The sequence below is a fragment of the Dreissena polymorpha genome, chromosome 9 (genome assembly GCF_020536995.1).
Source record: "Dreissena polymorpha isolate Duluth1 chromosome 9, UMN_Dpol_1.0, whole genome shotgun sequence".
NCBI classification, from domain to species: Eukaryota; Metazoa; Mollusca; class Bivalvia; order Myida; family Dreissenidae; genus Dreissena; species Dreissena polymorpha.
In genome coordinates, this window is record NC_068363.1 from 98,179,463 (window position 1) to 98,198,475 (window position 19,013).

The 19,013-nt window shown below is 36.1% G+C and overlaps 1 protein-coding gene across 17 annotated transcripts in view; it reads left to right on the forward strand.

The window, feature by feature from the left end:
* LOC127846362 (tyrosine-protein phosphatase non-receptor type 1-like) overlaps positions 1 to 19,013 on the forward strand; it is a 52,124-nt gene that overhangs the window by 22,405 nt on the left and 10,706 nt on the right. For 16 of the 17 annotated variants that reach the window (XR_008033474.1, XR_008033467.1, XR_008033471.1 and 13 more), the window contains exons 3-8: positions 2,382 to 2,482; positions 2,838 to 2,936; positions 7,685 to 7,831; positions 10,295 to 10,504; positions 12,256 to 12,462; positions 18,337 to 18,785. Coding sequence is in view for 2 of the 17 variants with exons in the window: in XM_052377563.1 (XP_052233523.1) it covers positions 2,382 to 2,482; positions 2,838 to 2,936; positions 7,685 to 7,831; positions 10,295 to 10,504; positions 12,256 to 12,462; positions 18,337 to 18,785 (1,213 nt within the window). In the remaining 15 variants the exon portion in view is untranslated. Of the gene's footprint in view, positions 1 to 2,381; positions 2,483 to 2,837; positions 2,937 to 7,684; positions 7,832 to 10,294; positions 10,505 to 12,255; positions 12,463 to 14,807; positions 15,969 to 18,336; positions 18,786 to 19,013 lie in introns of those variants that run through there. The other variant, XM_052377564.1, reaches the window with a different exon arrangement.

A 19,013-nucleotide genomic window follows, 5' to 3' on the forward strand; every position in this document is an offset into this window, starting at 1 on the left:
ATCTTCACCTAATTTGGTCAGAAGTTGTGTCTAGATGATATGTAGATATTGTTCAAATATGGGTAATGCTGGGTCAAAAACGAGGTCACAAGGTTACTTAGTGCATTTCAAGCATTTAGCATGGTGTCCGCTCTCTAATTGAAGTAGTTTTCATCTGATGTTAACCTAATTTGGTCAGAAGTTGTGTCTAGATGATATGTAGGTCAAGTTTGAATATAGGTCATGCCGGGTCAAAAACGAGGTCACAAGGTTACTAAGTGCATTTCAAGCATTAGGCATGGTGTCCGCTCTCTAATTGAAGTAGTTTTCATCCGATTGTCACCTAATTTGGTCAGAAGTTGTGTCTAGATGAAATGTAGGTCAAGTTCAAATATGGGTCATGCAGGGTCAAAAACGAGGTCATGAGGTCACTTATTGCATTTCAAGCATTATGCATGGTGTCCCCTCTCTAATTGAAGTAGTTTTGATCCGATATTCACCTAATTTGGTCAGAAGTTGTGTCTAGATATTATGTAGCTATTGTTCAAATATGGGTCATTCCGGGTCAAAAACGAGGTCACGATGTCACTTAGTGCATTTCAAGTAATAGCATGGTGTCCGCTCTCTAATTGAAGTTGTTTTCATCTGATCTTCACCAAATTTAGTCAGGTGTTAAGTCTAAATGATATCTAGGTCAAGTTTAAATATAGGTCATGCCGGGTCAATAACTAGGTCTCGAGGTCACTTAGTGCATTTCAAGCATTGAGCATGGTGTCCAAAACCTTCGAACGGGCGTATCTTTTGACAGTTTGGCACTCTTGTTAGATTTTGTGGTTATCTTGATTATCTTCAAACTGACTAAACTGAACCCTTTACCACTTATACATATTTAGCCCTTTACCTTTTAGATACTTATTTAACTGTGTACCGTATACTTTCGCTTGTAAGACGCATTTTTAAGACTCAAATTAATAAGTAACAGATGGGGTCGCGTCTTATAAGCAAGATACTGGTGAAAATAAACAAATTTTTTCTAAATATCGAGTTTACTGGGCTTATGCTAGCCAAGTTGGACACTTGTCAGTTGTTTTGAATCATCGCGGCAGCCATTTGCATTTTCTCTAAAGTCTGTATTGGCCCGTACCGTGTATCGGAACGCTATGTTCAGTTACCGATTTATTTGTAATAAAATGTATTGTTATTAATTTTGTTGTGTATTATTTTTAATTTGAATTTTGTTATTTTTCGGGCGTAAGACGTTATATTGTCCGTGATTATTCTTGAAAAGTTTGTATCACCTGATTGTCTGCGCGCGACGTCGTTAAATGTCATATAAATTGACCATTATAGTATACGTGTGTAAGCGGCGACACAATGCCAACATGCTTAAAACAACAGCAAAATCAATTCTCAGTTTGAAACTGTCAATTGTTAAATAAATATGCTGCCGATTACAAATGCTACTTGACAAGTTTGTATCACCTCATCATCTTTGTTCCACGTCGTTAATTGTCAATTAAGACATAATTTGCAATTAGGGTATCCTCTGAAATAAGTTACCAGTTTGCAACTGTCATTTGTTAAATAAACACGTTTATTCAGACGCCCCCCTAATGCCGATGACCCCTTATTTATTAGGGGCCAACAACGACAGGAGCAAAGAGCGACCGCATGCAATTATCCGCATATGGCTTTCTTCTTGACATTTGATTTTGATCTGCGCTTCGGCGCTTCTATCACTCTATCATGCGATTGGCTAATTTTATGAAAGTAGGCTTTACCTATGGTTGATGGACAATGGGTGTAAAATTTGCATAATCTAGGTAATAAAACTAAATGCTTTCAAAATATCTGCCTATTAGTTTTCAATACCTGTCAAACAATACAATAAAGATGACAGATACGATTACTTTTGCTTGTGCATTGATATTACGAACGTAATATGTTTGCAATTGTTAGGGCAAATGATTAAATACGCAATTGTTAGAAATTTTGTTAATATGATAATTATTTTTATTGCATGAATAATAAATTAAAACCCACTAATATATCATAAAATAAACAAATATTATTTACTTTGTTGTTTGATTGTTTTATTTTTCAGACTTGCGTGAATTACTAATTGTATGCAGCACGAGTTTGAAATATTCTCAATGTGTTACTAATTGATGATTTTCTTTAACATTCTGCCATTTTTCGGCCATTTTTTTAGGCCGATGAAAACAGCAAAATTTGACCGCGTCTTACACGCAGGTCAGTCTCAAATCCACCCATTATAAAGTCCGAAGTCGGGGTGCGTCTTATAAGCGAGGGCCTCTTATAAGCGCAAGTATACGGTAACCCAAATGAAAGCATGCTTCCAGTCACATGATGCTGTTTGTATAGATTGTGTGATTTTTCAGATGACCACAGCAGGGTGATTCTGCAGGAAGGGGATTCTGACTACATCAATGCCAGCATCATACAAGTTCCTGAGTCCAACCGGACCTACATTCTGTCTCAGGTTAGAAGTCTGTCAAAAATGGCTGGGTTTAAGATAAACGTCCATGGATGTTTCAGTTCTTTAACAAATTTAACCTCACTGTATACATATTTTAATACCTTGTGAAAAATAATATTTACAATCCAGTTAGACTAAGAAGTCCCTATGAAAGAAGTTGGTATACTATTGGTTACTAAACTGTCAAGAAATTCTTATATTTCTCTTGAAAAGGTGCTAAAAATTCTTATAGTTTGTTGAAAATTGTTACTATATTTTCCTATTTTTTAATCAAAACCTGGTTGACAACCTGAATTTCAGAGCTTGCACTGTACTCTTGTTTGTGTTAACCAAAATGTCCCTTTTTTGTGTTCCCCAGGGCCCCTTGGAGCACACAGCAGGCCAGTTTTGGCAGATGATCTGGGAACAAAATTCAAAAGCTATCGTCATGTTGAACAGGGTGATAGAGAAGGGCGCTGTAAGCACACCTTTAGCTATTTTTATGCCCCCGGTAGGGTGGCATATAGCATTTGAACTGTCTGTCTGTCTGTCCGAAAACTTTAACATTGGCCATAACTTTTGCAATATTGAAGATAGCAACTTGATATTTGGCATGCATGTGTATCTCTTGGAGCTGCACATTTTGAGTTGTGAAAGGTCAAGGTCATAAGTCCAAAAAAAAATCCAAGGGAAGTTATAAGCTTTAAAAGGGAGATAATTTCTAAACCTGCCAAATGATACATTGAAATTTTATTTCAAAGCGGGGCAATAGGGAGAATTGTGTTTCTGACAAACACATCTCTTGTTAGTTCAGCTGAGCACAACGTGCTCAAGATGAACTTTTGTGATCGCCTTTTTTCTGTTGTTTGTATTGAATTGTATTGCGTCGTCAATAATTAGGTTGTGAACTCTCAGGAGGCCACATTTATTGCCCAATTTTCATGAAACTTGGTAAGAACATTTTTCCCAAAGATATCTCATTCTTATTAAAATTTGGGTTGGTAAGGAACAAATACAATGTCAAATTAAAGACAAGGCTTTTGAACACTCTGAAATTCACATTTTATGTGTGACATCATCCTGAAACTTGCTCAGAAGACTGTTCTTATATTATTTAAAAAGCTGATTTCAGTCCATGGAAAAACATGGCCGCTATGGAGCGGGGCAGTTTTCCTTTTTATGGCTATAATTAAACCTTGGGAACACTTCAGAAATCACACGTTAAGTACAATCTTCATGAGTGCTCATGGTGAGTCATTTGTATGTTGCGAGATGTAACAAGTTAATTGTTACAAAACTCTAGCCGTAACTCAAAACATCTTATAATTTCTTATTAATATCTTGTATTGCATTTGTATGTCCCCCCCCCCCCCCCCCCCCCCCCTCCAAAGAAGAGGGGGTACATTGTTTTGCTTGATGTCGGTCAGTCGGTCTGTATTTTTAGCTCGACCATTATATATGAAATATATATAGTGGAGCTATCCTACTCACCTTAGCTTTGGCGTGAGCGTCTGCGTTAGTGTTAGCGTCTGCGTTAGCGTGCAAATGTTAAAGTTTTCCTACTACCCCAAATATTTTCTTTGTCCCTTGACATATTGCTTTCATATTTTGCATACTTGTTTACCAACATGACCCCAACCTATAAACAAGAGCAGACAACTCTATCAAGCATTTTGTCATAATTACAATGTATGGCCCCTTTTCCACTTAGAATATGCAGCAAATGTTAAAGTTTGCGTACTACCCCAACTATTGTCAATGTCCCTCGACATATTGCTTTCATATTTTGCATACTTGTTAACCATCATGACACTAACTTATAAACAAGAGCAGACCACTGTATCAAGCATTTTGACATACTTATGGCCCCTTTTACACTTATATAATTTAACATTTTGCTTAATTTGCCATAACTTCTTTATTTGTGATCACATTTTTTTATTACTTTCACAAAACAGCACTTACCTGAATACCACAATGGCTTCCAACCATACAATACCCAAAATCCCCCCCCCCCCCCCCCCCAATTTTTTTTTTTTTAAACATCATCTAATAAATTACAACACCCCACATTCAGGGGTGTCAATTTTCCAGAGTATTCCGGAAATCCGGATTTAAGTCGTTGTTTAAGGCAGGTGGGGGTAGGGACAAAATTCTTTTAGTGCGGGATCATTTCAGAACGAATATTGTTATAGCATCGTCGGCATTCCGGACATTTGTGCTTGGTACCGATTTTATTTATTGATTTCTGATTGGTAAGCGGCTGGCACTGACATGAGCATTAACTGGCTAAGTTAAGCACTGCAATATCATATTTTAAAACAATATATTAATCAAATTATATATTGAATGCGTATTTGCTAGGTTACTGGTTACTGGTTTTCATTTTCTGCAGTCAAACGATATGCATATTTTATTTCATTTGCAAATGATGTATCGCGACATGTTTTCGAACAGTCATTTTCGGATACGCTGGTTTGTCGATTTTAATTTATTTTGAAGTTCTTAATATCATTTGTTTAGAATGACAAATACACCTGCGGTGTTACATATGGTTTAGTTTATAATATTTTGCATTGTACTCACCAGAAATTGCACCTAGAAAGACTATAAAAAAATAACAATAAGCTAGGGCTCGGGGGGTTGGGCCCTCTCTTCCCTTTATCCTATGGCTTAATTTTCCGGATTTCAAATTTGGGACAATTGACACCCCTGCACATATACCCCCCCTCTCACCCCGCTATCCCCCCCCTACCCCCCCCCCCCCAATTTTTTTTAAACATCTAATAAATTACCACACCCCACATTATACCCCCTCTTCCCCCCTGTCCCCCCCTGCCCCCCCCCCCTGCCAACCCCCTCCCCTGCCCCCCCCCCCCCCGCCCCCCCCCCCTTACCACCCCCCCCCCCCGCCAATTTTTTTTATTTTATTTTTGAAAGATCGTCTTATAAATTATTGAATATGAACAATTTCCCCATGATGGCTTACGTTATACTGTCAAGCACTCGAATAGTCGAGCGTGCTGTCCTCTGACAGCTCTTGTTGCATTAAAAGTTAAATTCTTGCTGAAATATTCATTTTAGAACGCAAATGTCATTTTTAGCCCGGCTGGTTTTGGGTCACTAGGTCAAAGGTCAAGGTCACTGTGACCTGTAATATAAAAAATAAATTTTAAAAATTATTCTGACAAGCTTTCATTTATTCAAAACTGCACCCGCAGTTGAGCGTTGGCACCCGCTATGCGATGCTCTTGTTGTATCATTGCTTTAATTGGTCCGTATTTGTATAATGTGCCACCTGATTGGCTGATACTCTCTCTAAAAAGGCGACCTTCACAAGGCATGGGCATTCAAAGTCCTAAATCTGGACAGTGAACATCTTAAAGTAAAATAACATCCCAAGAAAAAGATATTAAGAAAACGTCATCTCATACTTTAAATAAAAAATTAAAGATAACCATTAAACATCTTATAGTTTAAGGGTGAGCCGAATACGTTATTTATATATTTAACAAAAGTCTGTGTTTTGCCTGTGATCATTAAACTTTTAAAGACGAAAAAATATAGAAAGTTTTGTAAACCATTGACAGCCTTAGTTTTACTCTTTAATAATCCCTACACGGAACAAACAAGGAAAAACAATAATTTGCTTTAAACAACATCTGCTTGCCAGGCAGATTTTCACAGGACTTGACACAAATTGTACCTAGGTGACACTTGTTCAAAGTGTTCTCATCAGCTGCTGATGTCGGTCACCATTTCTAAGGAGCAATTTAACCCTATCCCACTCAGAAGCAAAGTGAAAATGGCTATGTGCAAACAGCATAAAACCAGAACAACCTGCGAGTAACTCACAGTCTGTTCGGGTTTTATACAGTTTGCTGCTCATCAGTATCTAAGAGTTGGAAATGAAGCCTTTAAAACTTGACTTTAGTAAGAAAGGTCTGTAATTAAATTGAACTTTTTTAGGAACTACATATGCGTCAAAATGCGTATCTAAGTGGTAAAGGGTTTAAGTGGTATGTGACATTATGAAGTGGTCTAATACTAAGTTTGTTAATATCATGACCTCAAATTTAAAGGGAAATGATTAAATAGTCTTAAACAGCAAGTTTACTTAGTTTTATCTACTAACTGTAAGAAGTGTATTTATTGCCTCCTTTCAGTTTATTTCCTGGTTTTAAGTTTTGAATGCTCTTTTTTGTGGTGTACAAACTATGCTTATTAAAACTATCTGTAGATTTGATTTATTCTGAGTGGGTGTTTATGTAAGTAATTTCCTGTCCTGAATGAAGTGTTTCTGTTTCCACAACAATTGACTGATATAATCAAAGTTTGATTCAGCGCATGTGAAATAATTGTTTCCAACGTCTGTATTACATGTATACGCATTTGCAAATGCTATAATTCAATAACATAAAGCAATGATTAATATCATCTGATAAGTAGTTGACTCATGTATAAGTATTTGTTTCCTCATCTTGTAGTTTTAGTATGATTTCTAAACAGCTTTTATTCATTGTCTGGCGCTCACAAAGAACACTAGCTAGCACAAAACTGAAATTGAAGAATTGAGCTAAGTACACTGGTGTACCAGTAGTATAGAATGCAGTGCAAGAACTATTGCTCTTGTTGCATTATTATACCCATTGGACAATGACAAAGTTGTTACAGGTGTGGGAAATTACTAGTTTCAGGCTTTTTGTCTAAACATGGATTTTTGTCCAGAGCATATCTTGAAAACTACATGAAATGTCAACTTCAAACTTAATAGGCAATATATCCCATTGCAGGAAAGATCAGTGCACAAGAGACACAAATTTAGATTTCATATTTATAGAATTGATTTTTATGCCCCCGGATCGAATGATCAGGGGCATATTGTTTTTGGTCTGTCATTCCGTCCCAAAACTTTAACCTTGGTTAAAGTTTTGTGATAACTTTTGCAATATTGAAGATAGCAACTTGATATTTGGCATGCATGTGTATCTCATGGAGCTGCACATTTTGAGTAGTGAAAGGTCAAGGTCATCCTTAAGGTCAAAGGTAAAATATATGGCTTCAAAGCAGCGCAATAGGGGGCATTGTGTTCTGAAAAACACATCTCTTGTTATATCTGTGGTTAAGTACTTATGGACATCCCATTGTTTTTTACCTGTGCTATTGGTTGATCATTAACATGGTTGTCATGGTAACAGTGGAAGTGCATGGTTGTCATGGTAACAGGTGAAGTGCCACCAGTACTGGCCCCTAGCGGACGATGAGGAGGAAGAGGAGATGGTGTTTGAAGACCATGGTCTCAAGATCACCCTTCATGAGGAACAGGAGATGAGCGACTACACCATCAGGACATTTGATCTCGAGAATTTAAAGGTACCAGTATCACTCATTTTTTCCCCTATTCCTTATCCACTTGTTGTTATTAACACTTACACTTAGCACCTGTCATATCTCCTGTCCCCATCTCCTTGGTTTGGATAATATTATAAGTACTTTTTTAGCTCGACTATCATATATGAAATATATATAGTGGAGCTATCCTACTCATCCCGGCGTTGCTGTTGGCCTGAGTGTGCAAATGTTAAAGTTTGCGTACTACCCCAAATATTTCCTGTGTCCCTTTACATGTTGCTTTCATATTTTGCATACTTGTTTACCAACATTACCCCAACCTATAAACAAGAGCAGACCACTGTTTCAAGCATTTTGACAGAATTATTGCCCCTTTTATACTTAGAATATGCATATTATTGATAAATCTATGTTAAAGTTTGCGTACTACCCCAAATATTTCCTATGTCCTTTGACGTATTGCTTTTATATGTTGCATACTTGTTAATCATCATGACCCCAACCTATAAACAAGAGCAGACCACTGTATCAAGCATTTTGACATAATTATGACCCCTTTTATACTTAGAATATGCATATTATTGATAAATCTATGTTCAAGTTTGCGTACTACCCCAAATATTTCCAATGTCCCTTGACATATTGCTTTCATATTTTGCATACTTGTTTACCACCATGACCCCAATCTATAAACAAGAGCAGACCACTGAATCAAGCATTTTGACAGAATTATTGCCCCTTTTATACTAAGAATATGCATATTATTGATAAATCTATGTTCAAGTTTGCGTACAACCCCAAATATTTCCTATGTCCCTTGACATATTGCTTTTATATTTTGCATACTTGTTTACCAACATGACCCCAACCTATTAACAAGAGCAGACAAGGGTATCAAGCATTTTGACAGAATTATTGCCCCTTTTGTACTTAGATAATTGAAAATTTTGCTTACATTGCCATAACTTCTTTATTTATGATCAGATTTTATTAATACTTTGACAAAACAACACTTACCTGAATACCACAATGGATTCCACCCAAACAATACCCCACGCCCCAACCCAAAATCCCTGCCCAACCTCCCCCCCCCCCAAAAAAAAAATTGTTTTTTTCCTTTTTTTATGTTTTAAAGATCATCTAATGACCACACCCCACATTATACCCCCCTCTCAAACCCCCCCCCCCCCTCACCCCCCCCCCCCCCCCCCCCAATTGTTTTTTTTTTTTTCCTTTTTTTTTTTTGAAAGATCGTCTAATAAATGACCACACCCCACATTATATCCCCTCTTAACCCCCCTACCCCCCCCCCCCCCCCCCCCCCCCTCAATTTTTTTTTTTTTTTTTCCTTTTTTATTTTTGAAAAATTGTCTAATAAATTATTGAATATGAACAATTTCTCCATGATGGCTTATGTTATACTGTCAAGCACTCAAATACTGTAAACGTATAGAAATTCGTCGGTATGAAATTTCGTGGCTTAATGAAAAACAACTAATTCGTTGACACGTAATTTCGTGGATTTCAAATTTTCGGGGAAGACTGACCGTCATTATAATTAAAGTTTTATTAAAACAACCAGATTAATAACGAAGCATAATCTGCTAATCTGTGTTGACAGCAAGACTTGAGGTTAATGTGCACTGAAGCATGAAAGTGTTGCCGATAATTGTCGATAAGAGCGATAAAGCGGTGCACTTGTGGGTCCCTGCTCGCTAATTGCCATTGATGTTGTTTTTGACAATATTTGCACTTCTCAGCGCAATTGGTCCCCTAGTAGAAACACTTGAGTAATAAGGTCCCCAAAATACATGTGTGTCTCTTTTAAATTTAATTTGCACATATTGACATATATGATAAATCTGCAAACTGTTAATTTTACGAAGTCACATAAAAGAAATTTGTTTTTCTCCACAATTGGTAATGCTATTTATTATATTTATTTACCATGATTAATAAAACGTACATTAACGATGATGAATAAAAAAACAAACTGATAGATATAGTGTAATGTGACCTTCTGAAGTGAAGTAACTATTACAAAAACGAATATCTCGGATAACTGACAACACAAGAAAATGTCGGAAATGACATTCGGAAATGACCGATTTCGGATTAAAAATGTATAAATAATCGTTGGTACTTGAATGCGTGGTTCAGTGGACCAACGAAATCCACAAAAAATTCGAACCACACGAAATTTAATGATTTTACAGTAGACGAGGGCGCTGTCCTCTGACAGCTCTTGTTCTTATTCTTATTTGGGTTTTTTCAGAAATTGAGTGTTTAAGTTGATTGATTAAGGTTTGCAAATGCATTGATCATTATCATCATAGTTACAACATTGATAATGAGATAAGATTCAATCATATATCAGTCAGCAGATAATTTAATTTGTATTATTGAAAAATTGAGTATGTTTTTTCTGAAAAGGTATCGACACTTTTAACTTTATTGTTTGAGTAACACGTTGTGTTTCTATAGACTGAAGAAGTGAGAGAGGTGTATCACTTCCACTACATGACGTGGCCAGATTTTGGCATCCCGTCCTCCCCAATCTCGTTCCTCGAGTTTCTCCAAGAAGTGAGGGATCGGGGAGTGCTCTCCCCTGACGTGGGTCCAGCAGTGGTTCACTGCAGCGCGGGCATCGGACGCAGTGGCACGTTCTGTCTTGTGGACTCAGCTCTGATTCTTGTAAGGATATATACAGGGGTATGATTTTTCCGCGGATTACGGAGGCCGCTTCTGAGATTCGTGTAAATTCGTTTTAAAAAATGTGGGGGTGATGGGGTACCAAGGATTCCGCGGACGTATTTCAAAAGCGGCCCGAAATATCCGCGGCCTGCGAAATCTCTCCGCATTTAACACTGGTAGATTCTGCCTAAGCATTTTTAAAACGAGCGATATAATTGACTGTCATTTCCCATTCTTCTAATCAAAATCGGTTTCTTAAAATGTGTTTGGTGTTTCTAAGCTGAATTTGTTTGCAAATGGCGCCGTTGTTAAGCGAAAATTAAGATTATTGAAATGACAAATAGCAATTGAATTAACTACTGACATCATATAGTTTGAAAGGAATAATGAAATGTGTTTGCCAACGAAAAAGACTACATTTTAGATACAAGCAACACATATTTTGTTTAGAAATGTGCACAGTGAATTTGTGTCACGGAAACCAGTGTTTGCAAATTGGAGTTCAGTCTACTCCCGAAGTGAAACCATTTAGAAGAGTATCGTTCGAACATGGAAATAGACAAACATGATTTGATTGATATGTTAGTGGATCTGTGTATAATCAGATTCATATGCATATTCTGCTTTATTATGTTTGTCACGCTGTTCAATTAACTGAAATAGCATTTAACTGAAGATGTGAAATGCAAGAAATTGAAAGGTAAACAAATTAAATATATTAATTTAACTCAGTTTAATACATCATTAACACAAGAAGAACACTCAAGTTTGTTTGCTTATATTTAGTCCATTTACTGTAATTCAATACATTGAAATACTGCTGCTATTGATCACAATAAATACTGTTTACTTTGCATCCTCAGTATGTTAAATGTGAAGTTTAACAGGTTTTTGTAAAGAAATATTGTTATGAAGTTCAAGAAGTTGTTTATTTTAATGTCTGTTTTAAGGTTTGTGATTGTGTTACGAGCGCCGTTCGCGTAGTCAAAATCAGTAGACAGAATTTTCCTTCCCTCTGACTTTGCCTCAATCACACCCCTGTATATATGAGTCATATAAAGTGTTGTCCCAGATAAGCCTGTGCAGTTTGCACAGGCTGGTCAGTGACGGCATTTTCTTTTCTATGGTATTTTGCATTTAAAGGAAGTCTTTTCTGAGCAAAAATCCAGTTTAGGCGGAAGATGTCCCTGATTAGCCTGAGCAAACTGCACAGGCTTATCTGGAACAACACATGCATTAAACCTGATTTCTAGTAGAGAGGCTCTTATATGGTGTTTCCGGTATTGAAGATAATTGTTTACAATTTCCATGCATTCAAAATGTTGGATGGAAATGTTCAAGTGCCCACTATCACATTGCCTCTAAATTAATGTTGGTGGATTTTCTGCTTAAATTATTTTTTCCTCAAAGTGATCAAAACTGTTTGTTTCCTATCCTGATGGCCAAAACTATGTATGTGTTAGAATCTAACAATGCTCTTTCTGTGTGGTTGTAAAAAAAAATGTTGTTTTTTGAAGGTGTTGAAGTTTCATGAACAACTTTTAATAATACACAATCGTCACTGTTAAATCCAAATTGTAGTTGTCATTTTGCTTATGATATGTCACATAAAAGGACCATGTACTCGGGAACTACCATATTATTTTTTGTATTGCATGTAACACAATATTGTAGGTTAAAAGAACCAGAAAAGTACCATTACTTGGGTACAAACAAATATTTTTTGTATCACATGTAACCCAATGATGTAGGTGGAGAAGACCGGGACCATGCACGGCATAGACATCCAGTCCCTATTGCTGTCCATGCGCTCGTATCGCATGGGCCTCATCCAGACACACGACCAGCTCAAGTTCTCCTACATGGCCATCATAGCGGGCGGCCGGCAGATCATGCAGGCTCGGGCAGCCAGTGGAAAACACATCGGTAGTGTTCACAGGGAATATAATGATGATCAGGTATGTTTTCATGACTTTGTGTATGATTATGTTTATTGTGTTGGGAAAGATCGTAAAAATGCTACCAAATTTGGGATTGAAACCAGAGATTCGCTGAGATTAGACACCATATCCTCTGCTTTATTACTTAATTAAATTTTGCGTATGCCTGCCTCTTGACAGGATGTATTATGGGTACTCTGTTGGCAAATAGAATCTTCACTAAACTTTCTGGAAATTTGCCAATTTCTATAATCAGCCAATTTGCACTTGGCACTTAAGAATTATTGCGCTTTATTTAAACAAGTATGCCAAATTTTAGTTTCATATTTCAAACAGTATTTATTGAATCCTCAACAAACTTTCTTAAATTGTTTGTTAATATACAAGTTTGAGTACCAGCAGATTCACACTAGGCGCTTAAGAGTCCAGAGTTAATGCCCATGATTTATAGAAAAAAGTGCAACATTCCCTATTGTTGCTCTCTTACTCAGTTTCCATCTTATCTTCATCAAATTTTCTACAAATGTCGGTGGAGGCCGATTTGGATATGCAGCAAATCAAGCCAGACACTTCACAATTATTGCCGTTTGTTTGTACCAAACAAGCAAATTTCGCCATTTCAGCTCTCTTAACTAATTTACTTTTCACAGAAACCTCGCCAAACTCTTCAGAAATGGGTTCATTTTTATGACCTTGATAAAACTGATCATATTAAATTAAGACTTTCATAGTTTCTGCAAAATTTCACCAATTTCTTTAATTAGTAACTGTTAAAAATCATGAATGAGATAGCCAAAGTCATTTAATACTGTCTAAATGACCATAAACATTACATTTTGCATTTTGTTGAACAAAACTGACACCCATTAAATGTTCTATGCAAACTCCCCCCCCCCCCCCATATAGTCTGTTCTGTGTCCTGTACGGTAGACTGTCCATTCAACATGGAGGTTTTTTTTCTCTAAAATAGCTGTGCAGCTTCAAAGTGTAGTAGGGGGCATTGTTTTTTATTGAATGGAATGTTGAGATGAACAGCCTTATTTATTTGCAGAAAGACTGGTTTACTTTCTCACATCAGCATGTGTTTCTTATTGTTGTTCAAATTAATTTTATGTGCATCCATCCTTCAGTAAATCTCAACTTGACATGAACACAGTGATGTGCTTCAGCGCCACCCATTCAACGTATGCAACATTTTGCATTCGTCAACATTCAAGTGTTACCCTAGAAGCTGCTTACATTTTTTTCAAGGACCCAATAAATATATGTAAAATGTCAAAAATAATATAGAACATTATGCCTCCTAAATAATTGCCCTCAGTATATTATTAAGAAAGTGAGGAATATGCCCTTCTGGTTGTATGCCCCACTTGAAATACGACTTCCCTGTCAAACGCCATCCTAGACAATATCCCTTCCATATTGGTGGTCAATATTTATTACATTATTATTACATTATTAACATTAGGAGAATAAGCAATCATTTAAAAAGTGATCTTAAGGAATGTTAAGTATTTCTAATACATTATGGAATTTTGTTGGCATATAAATCACTTAATTTATTGCAATTCATTTATGTTACATGTATTTCTGTAAGACTGTGAAAACTTAATGCAACAAACATATTAATATTGGCAGGGTTAGTGTTCAGGGTGGCATATGTTGGGTAGGTCATTATGCCTGGGCGGCATACATTCATGAGTGTTGGCATATCTCGGTCTTTGCTTAAAAATAATTTGAGGGCATATACCTTGCTTTGGTTACAAAATCTGCCATTAATTTTCTTTGTTGCTGTTATGAACTGTTTTACTATTCAGAATAGCATTATTTTTTTTCCAAATATTAAAGTCACATGATCCCAAATAAAACAAACTACAGGGAGGCGCTATATTTTAACTGGTAACATACCACTTCTTTTTAAATCGCTGCGTTTTTAATATTATCAAGTTAAATTTGGTTACAAATCGTACGAGGACATGCTACAAATGAAAGATGTCTTTTATACTATTCCTAATTCCAAAACTGCTCTTGAACAACTATTGCAAACATAGGAAGATTTGTAAGTAGATATGATTTGCTGTCGTCAATTGGTTTGTTCAAACGTGCCAATTTAGTAAGTTTTTATACATTGTAATATGTATTATTATACTTGAATTATATTCAGTATTTGTATTTTATGATATATAGCTGGTATATATATATATATATATATATGCTACAGCTGCTGGAAGTGCTATGCTCTGGGGCTGTACTCAATTTTGAAATTAATAGAATCCAAATGAAGCTAAGCATGTTTTTTTTCTGCCTGGAATTTTAAATGCAAGCTGGTAAGAAACTGCTCATACTTTAATTTTATGTTTCAGTCTTTCCCTGCTGAAGTTAAAGCCCCAGTAACATCTCAAACTTCTTCACGCAAGAGACCTGCAGAAAAAACATCCCCACAATCTAAACGCCATGAAACTTCAAAGAAAGCAAAGTTAAATCATGCTCCATCATGACTGCCAACGTCTGAGAAAATGTATCCTAACAAACAAGCTTAGCAAATATACCATTTTTCCATGATGATTCACATTTAAAGACAACAAGGACAACTGTGTGCATAGACTGATACCAAATGTAATGACCTGGTTTACATGCTTATGAGGCTTCCGGGTTTGTTTCCTACTTATGCCTTGTTCATGTTGATTTTTAAAAAGTTTTTTCCAGCATCAAAATGCATAAAACTCTTGAAAGTGATACCAATGTTGTAGAAGCTAGTGGGTTTCTGAGATGGTTTTGGCATGGGGTCTTTAATATAAGACATTTGCTTCTGCTTTAAAATTAACCCACAATGGCATTGCTTTAACACATGGCAAGTGCTCAAGTACCAAAACAGTGAGATATCATTGTTCAATAGCATCTGTAACAGTGAGATATCCTTGTGCAATAGCAACTGTAACAGTGAGATATCCTTGTTCAATAGCAACTGTAACAGTGAGATATCCTTGTTCAATAGCATCTGTAACAGTGAGATATCCTTGTTCAATAGCATCTGTGAACATTTGTGTAAAAAGAGCTGGAAGACAATGTTAGGCTCTTCAGATTCATGTACATATTACAGTGCAAAAGTTCTTAGTATTGGTGAAATGAAGTCATACCTGTAAGAATATCTTGCTTAGTGACATCTTACTGATAACTTAATGTCTTAAAGGAAATTATTTTCTTTACAGATTTATAAGGTATCTCTGTAAATAAATAGAGGAAGACAGAGAAGTCAAATAATGTGGTTGTTTTTCAGTGAACCTTTAGACTTCATTGGTCAATCATGGTCATTTATTGTAAAATGTGTTAGATTTTGCCAATTGGTCTATGTAAAGTGTAACCATTGACATGAGCAACATACAGTTAGTGATTCACAAATAAATTTATCATTGTATGTTATGATTTAAGTGTAGAAATAATTTATATCACTTGTTTCTGAAACATAACATGTGTTCATGTTTAAATGCATGTATGTTTAATGTTTGAATAAAGAAATGAAGACAGCTGAGGTTATTGTTATTGAAATATTCATTTATATGGACATCCGGTTAAAACTTCTTAATAATAAGTTTGTCAATCCATTTACTGTTACTATAGCTAATTAGCCATGAATAATGTTTTCCAGCAAAAGAGTAGACACACATACTGTGTACAAAAACATTTTTTATGCCCCCGTATCAAATGATCTGGGGTATATTGTTTTTGGCCTAGGTGTCTGTCATTGTATGTCTGTCATTTTGTCCCAAAACTGTAAACTTGCTCATAACGTTTGCAATATTGAAGATAGCAACTTGATATTTGGCATGCATGTGTTTCTCATGGAGCTGCACATTTTGAGTGGTGAAAGGTCAAGGTCATCCTTCAAGGTCAAAGGTCAAATATATGGCTTCAAAGCGTCGCAGTATGGGGCATTTTGTTTCTGACAAACACATCTCTTGTTAGAAATTATACCTGAGTCATAAATAATGTAAAAGAATATTAAAGGCTTATAGCAAGCTTAAATAAATATTACACAAAAAGTTTTGTTACATTATTTTGCAGCAATACTTTTAATTGAGAAGAAAACATGTTTTTAGCTCACCTGAGCACAACATGCTCATTGTGAGTTTTGTGATGGACTTTAGTCCATCATTAACATTTTCCTTATGAACCCACTTATGGCCACCTTTATAACCCAATCTTTATGAAACTTGGTCAATTTCAAAACTGGTTCATGTGGGATCCAAAACTAGGTCACAACTTCAAATAATAGAAAACGCTTGTGGACACTCTGAAACAACATTTATTGCATAATTTTCATGAAACTTGGCGAAAACGTTTGTCACATTTGTGTTTGGTCAAATTACAGAAAATTATAGAAAAGGCTTTTGAACATCATAGAAGCCACTTTTTCTTTAGATAGAGCTTGACAACACTTATTAGTTGACCAAACTTTATGAAACTTAATGAGAACATTTTACCCAATGATGTCTCAACTGAGTTTGAAAATGGGTCAAAAATAAGGTTTATATGACAAAAAAAGGAAACAAATTGTGAATACATTACAGGTAAATTTGTTTGTCCAAATGATATCTTGGCTTGAGTTTTAAAGTGGGTCATGGGGGTGAAAAACTAGGTATCACCGTCAAATTAAAGAAAAATCTTTTGAAAACTTGAGAGGCAACATTTATTTCCAAATCTTCATGAAATGTGGTAAGAACATTTGTCCCAACAATATATCAGCTAAGTTCATAACTGGGTCACATGGGCTTGGAAACTAGTTAAAAAAAAGCGAATTTAAATACTTGTTGTTTTTAACAGAAATATGGAAGTTTATGATATTGCAAATGTCATCACTGTAAAGGGGTTGTAAGAAATAATATATAATTTCATTGGTACCAACATTAATGAAAACATTTTTATTTCAAAATATCCAAATACGATAAAAGAGATTATCACACGGACAGAAAACAGATATTCTCAATATGTACAAGTTAATATTCATATCTATTACTTTATTATACCCCCACAAACAAAGTTTTGGGGGGTATATAGGAGTGAGCTTGTCTGTCGGTCGGTCGGTCCGTATTAAGTGTCCGCTCTCTAATTCAAGTTGTTGTAATCTGATCTTCACCAAACTTGGTCAGATGTTATATTTAGATGATGTCTAGGTCAAGTTTGAATATGGGTCATGCTGGGTCAAAAACTAGGTCACGGGGTCACTTAGTGCGTTTAAAACATTAAGTATTGTGTCCGCTCTCGAATTCAAATAGTTTTCATCAGAGCTTCACCAAATTTGGTTAGAAGTTGTATCTAGATGATGTGTAGGTCAAGTTCGAACATGGGCCATGCCGGGTCAAAAACTAGGTCACAGGGCAATGAGTGCGTTTTAAACATTGAGCATTGTGTCCACTGTTTTTTGTGAAGACAACATGCACAATATTCTGTGTCACTATGGCATGTGGGGGTATTCATCACCTCTGTAACAAAGCTCTAGTAACAGCATATTTTTATGTATTTACCCTTTCCCACTCAGACACAAAGTGAAAATAGCTAAATGCAACCAGCATAAACACAGAAGAGTCTGCTAGTAACGAGCAGTCTTTTCAGGTGTTATGCTGTTTGCTGCCCATCAGAATCTTATGGCGGGAAATGAAGCCTTTAAAACTTTTCTTTTGTAAGATGTACGACAGATCTTAAATTTAATTTGATTTTCTAATGGACTACAAATGCTTCAATTTACATATTTGAGCGGTAATGGGTTAAGCATGTAACATGTATTACAACAAACAGATATTCTCAATATGTGATAGTTAATATGTAAGTATCTATTTCTTTATTACAGCATATTATTTTTATATGAAGTATGTAACACGTGTTACTACATTGCAGCTTGATGACGAAGTCCCTGTCCCACCAGAGAGGAAGGAGAGTCTCCTATCTCGAGGACAAAAACCTCCGCCCCCACCGGTGCGTAGTTTCAAAGTTGATGATTCACCTGAGCCTCCAAACAAGCAACAGAAACTCGATGACTCAACAGGTATTCCCGAGAAACCCCCTAGAGCTCATGTCTTCTTGAAAGATGAAAACACGTCGGAATATTTGACGCCTTATGAGGGTGACACTGCACCAGAGAGTTACGTCAACTGTAACACTATACACACAAATAGGGGAGTAATTGTCGCTAACAATACAAACCATGAGGACAGAGACTCTGATATCAAGGCAGCAGGGCATGCCGAGGAAAATGTGGCAAACAATTTGAATGAAAATCAGAATGTAGGAGAAGAAACTCAGACAGAGCAGTCGGAACATAATGAACATTCTGTCTCTGACCAGAGGTGAGATAATATACTTCATTGCTTACATGTTTTGTTAAAGACTTTCTAAATCATGTGCCCTACATCTTTTTATAATGTTAATTCATGTTTTTTTGACTGTGTCTGTAGAGAACAGAGCTTTAAAAAGTGTTTTGATACTGCACCCAAAATGATAGCATATTTTAGTCTCAAGAGCTGCAACAATATTTCAAAGTATGTTCTGTGTTTTTCTCATTGATTCATAACCTG